Source organism: Guillardia theta (assembly GCF_000315625.1).
Source record: "Guillardia theta CCMP2712 unplaced genomic scaffold GUITHscaffold_99, whole genome shotgun sequence".
Classification (NCBI taxonomy): Eukaryota; class Cryptophyceae; order Pyrenomonadales; family Geminigeraceae; genus Guillardia; species Guillardia theta.
This window is the reverse complement of record NW_005434575.1, coordinates 209326-213960: the sequence shown is the minus strand read 5'-3', so window position 1 is coordinate 213960 and position 4635 is coordinate 209326. Positions and strand designations below refer to the sequence as shown.

The window sequence follows — 4635 nt, the reverse complement described above, 5'->3', positions numbered from 1 at the left end:
TGGTTCAGCTCTTCCCTCCAAACTGCTTTCCTCCCATCCCCTCCCCTCCTCTGCCCACCTATTCCCTCTCCTCGTCTCGTCTCTCTCTCCCCTCCCTCCCCGCCTCCTCCTACCATGATCGCCGTGAGAACTGATCAACTTTCCGCATCCTCCCCATGCTATTTCGCAGCAGTTCCTTCCACTCCTCCTCCGTCCCAGCCGACAGCATCGCCGCCGCCATCACTTCTTCGTCAAGACTCCTCCAGTCCTCATCTCTTGCCAGCAACCTCCTCAGCTCTGAAATCAGCTGGAGGCGAGTAGGATTCTTGCTGTCCTCCTCCTCGTCGTCCTCCTCCTCCTCCTCCTCCTCCTCCTCCTCCTCCACTTTCTTCTCCTCCTCCTCCTCCTCCTCCTCCTTGTCGTCTTCAAGGTAGAGACTCCAGCAGGCGTCGCAGTAGAAGAGCTCATCTTCCGGGTCAACGGCACCCATCCCAATCTTTTCGCACTCCTGACACAGCTTCTCCTCGCTTGCTGCTCCTCCTGCTCCTGCTCCTGCACCTGCACCTGCACCTGCACCTGTACCTGCACCTGCACCTGCACCTGCTGCTCTTGTTGTGGTTGCTGCTGCTGTGTCCACTTCCGCCGACGCTGCTCCCTTTGCCCCCTTGGTTACCGCTCTCCCATGCACTTCTCTTCCAGTTCCCTTCTTCACTCCCGGTCCTTTTCCTCCTGCTTCGTCCCCCTGCCTTTCCCCTCCCGCTCCCGTTTTCTCCCCTTTCCCAGTCCCCTTTCCTTTCCCGTTTCCCGATGCTTGCCTCTCCAATCTCCCTGCTCCTTTTTCTGCTCCTTTCCCCTTCACTTCTCCACTTCCTTGCCCCTCTTGTTTCCCTGGTCGTTTTCCCACTTCTGCTCCCGCTCCTGCTCCGGGTCGAGAATTTCTCGTGGAATTCTGTTCAGCTCCAGTGCGATGCCCTGACTTTACACTCAAGATTTCCTCCTCCTCCTCCTCCTCCTCCTCTTCCTCCTCCTCCTCCTCTCCCTCCTCCTCCTCTCCCTCGTCCACATGGAAGTAGTCCCATTCAAGCTCCACATCCTCTCCCTCCTCCTCCGCGAAGAAGTCTTTGGCAGAATTTCGCTCTAGTAGCACGGTGAAGGTCCTCTCCAGCCGGTCCTCCAACCCCGCAAAGTTCCGCAGCACCTCCTCCACCTCCCTCCTGTTCCCGAAGATGTCAACTAGTGACTCCTCAGTCAGCCCTTCAATTCTCTCCTCCCTCCTCTCCTCCCTCCTCTCCTCCCTCCTCTCCTCACGGATCCCCAACAGCCCCTGCTCCTTCCTCTCCTCCTCCTCCTGCCACGAGAACCAGCAGTCCAGGCAGTAATAGGTGCCAGGGTTGTCTTCGTCCTGCTCCAGGCCGTCTCCTCGGATCCCACACTCAGCGCACGTCTCCTCCTGCTTTCTCCTCCCCTCTTCGTTCCTTTTCCCTTTAACGCCACAACTTTCTCCGACGCTCTTTCCTCCTCCGTTGCTCCTTCCTCCCCCGCCAGTCACCCTGTTGCCGCTCTTGCCGCCGCCACCACCCATCTTGATCGCCTTGGCCCAGGAGGAGGCACGAGGCTCGGGCTTGGAGGGGAGAGGAGGGAGAACTCCGCTCCTTCCTATCGCGTGCGTGATGAATCGAGCGGCTGCTGCCGTATCTATTCTCATCCTCCCACTCCTGCTGCTGCTGTCCCTTGAGTAGGCATCGTACAAGTTCTCCTCCTCCTCCTCCTCCTCCTCCTCCTCGTCTGCCCCGGCTAGAAGTGGCGGCAACGAGTAGACCGGCAAGCGCGCTCCTCCTTCCATCGGGGGGGCACGGGGGACGTCTTTCTTGACAAGAGGAGGAGGAGGAGGAGGGAAGGAGGAGAGGTCGAAGCTGTCAAGGGGAAGCGATTCGCAAGCTCGGCACACGGCAGCCCAGTCCTCATCGGAAGATGCCATCCTCTCGTTGCCGACTATGACCAGCGACTTCTTGGCGCGAGAGATGGCGACATTGATTCTTTGCTTGTCCTTCACGAACCCCAACTTGCCCATCCTGTTGGATCGGACGAGGGACAGGACTACATGCTCGAACTCGCTCCCTTGACACGAGTCCACCGTCATCACCTCCACTCGCTCCTCCTCCCCGACCCTCTTCGCCACCTCCTGCACCTGCCCCCTGTAAAAGGCGAGGATGGCGATGGAGGAGAAAGGATCCTTTCCTCGCAGGCTCTTGGCAACCCTGACGCAGGCGTCCACCTCCTCCTGATTGTAGTAGGACTTTGACCGCTCGCTCACATCCTCTGCTCCAAAGGTTGAGACCCAAACCTGCGCGCCCATGAGCTCGGAGAGGAGGAAGAGGGAGGGATATCGATGATGAGGAGGAGATTGAGTCCGATAAGAAGGGTGGATAACAGCGAGGAGACCGAGGAGGAGCAGAGGAGACGACCAGGTAAGAGTTGGAGGGAGGGAAGAGGGGAGAAGAAGACAAGGCAGGAGAGAAGGAGGACAAGGTTGAAAAAGCTAAAAGGGGAAGAGAAAAGCAGCAGCAGGAGCAGAAGAGAAACAAGAAGTACCAAGGGATGGGCAGAAGTCTGCCTCCTGATGCGGCTGATTTCTTTGTTGGTGATCAAACTGCCGTTGTAAAATCTCTCGGATACAACATCGCAGATCTTATCATGCATCCGATACTGAAGGAGCCGATAAGAACCTTACGGGTGAGGAGGCGGCAAGTAGAAGGATGAGAAGAGGAGGGCGAAGGAAGAGAGAGGATGGGAAGATAGTAGAGAGCATCTGTGATGGGAGCGGAAGCAGGAGCGGGAGAAGTAGCAGAAGAAGGAGACGGTGGATGGGGAGAGAAGAAAGGCAAATCGCTTGCCTGTTCCTTCAACTTGTGGTAGGAGCCACTGGAGAGGATGCAGCGCTCAAGGAGGGACCGAACATGCCCTGTACCGTGACTCTCCTGCTCCTGCAAGTCACGGAAGAGCAGGAGAGGGCCTCCTCTTCCTCCTCTTCTTCCCCCCTTCCCCCCTCCCGCCGCCTGCCCTGCTCCTCCTCCTCCTCCTCCTCCTCCTCACCTGCGGAGAGATCATGGAGGTAGGAGGAAGCTGCTTGTGGTCGCCAATGAGGATGAGGTTCTTGGGGGAGAAACGAAGCAGGAGGGCGACGCTGGACTCAGGGGTGCAGCCGCACTCGTCCACGATAACCTGATTGAGGCAGGAGGTCAAGAGGAGGAGGCAGCTGGTGACAGTTGGGAGGCGAGCTGGAGCAAGACACAGAGACGGCGGGAGAAGAGGAGGGGAGGGGGAACCGGGAGGAAGGAGGGGGGAATAGAGCAGGAGCAGGAGCAGGAGCAGGAGCAGGCGATGAGCCGACAGTGTGAGCAGGAGCAAACGAAGAGGAAGGAAGACAAATTCTCACCGTGTGGACATCGAGAGCCTCGCTGACAAACTCATCCCACACCCGGATCATCGACCCAGTGCTGGCAACGGTGCAGAGGAAGATCCTGTTGGACCGCAGCAGCTCCCTCCTGCTCTCCCTCCCCCTCAGCGACTGGAACGTCTCGAACAGCGACATGATTCGCATGCCCCACTCGAAGAAGAGCAGCTCCCTCTCGTATCTCCTCTCCATGTGCCTCCTCCACGCTCGCTGCCATCGCAGGGGCGCACGCCTACTGATCGCCACCTTGCCCGCAAACTCCGTCTGGATCACAGAGCAGAAGTACCGGAGCGTCTCAGTGCTGGACACTAGCTGGGCGAGGATGGGGTCGTTCTCGGCTCGGGCATCAAGGAGGTACTTACAGGCCGTCTCCCCAATGCGCGTGACGTTGCCGAAGACGAGCATGGAAGAGCTGAAGTGCGACTCGAGCTTCTGTACGAGCGACTCGATGGCGACGTTGCGGGAGCACGTTACGAGCACGCGGGAGGAGGGAGAAAGCCTTGAAGAGATGATGTGGAAGATCGTCGTTGACTTCCCAGTGCCTGCTCAGCAGCTGTGAGTACAAGGACGACGCAGGAAACACGATGAGGGCGGTCGAGCAGCGACAAAATAATGTATGGGTAGGAGAAGGGGAAGCGACAAGGGCAGGAGCAGGAGCAGGAACAGGAGCAGGAGCAGGAGCAGGAGCAGGAGCAGGAGCAGGAGCAGGAGCAGGAGCAGGAGCAGGAGCAGGAAGAGCAGAGGGAGAAGGAGGGTAGAAGGAGAGTGAAAGCATGTCGAAATGTGAGCTGGGCAGCACCTGGAGGGCCCTGAACCTTCTCTAGAGCATGTTTGAGCGACATGACCACGACTTTCTGGCAGCTGTTGACGGGAACTTTCGGTATGAGGGGCTGGAGGACGTAGTCGCCGAGGAAGTCCTTGCGGGGGCAGAGGATGGACCTGACGACGTCCCCCACATCCTTCTGCTTCCACAAGTCGAGGATCGACTTCAGCTCCTTCGGAAGATCAGTCAGCTGAAGGAGCACGGGCGAAAGGTTGCTCACATTGATGTAGCTGCCGATGTATCCGAATGAAGAGACTCGACAGTCTCCTCGCTCCTTCAGCGCTGGACGGACGGTGAGGAAGACAGAGGTGTCTGCTGGAGCCTGCTCCTTGCGTCATGGTGGGAGAGGAGGGAGGGAGAGAAGGAAAGGAGGTGATGG

The 4635-nt window shown here is 58.5% G+C and overlaps 1 protein-coding gene across 1 annotated transcript; it reads right to left on the bottom strand.

Annotated features, from left to right (window-relative positions):
- Positions 1 to 1957: 1957 nt before the first annotated feature.
- On the bottom strand, positions 1958 to 2131 carry GUITHDRAFT_53173 (hypothetical protein; the record flags this gene model as incomplete). Its single annotated transcript, XM_005824076.1, has 1 exon — positions 1958 to 2131. A coding segment is annotated over one exon (174 nt), but the record flags the coding sequence as incomplete, so codon positions are not given.
- Between the last annotated feature and the right edge of the window lie 2504 nt (positions 2132 to 4635).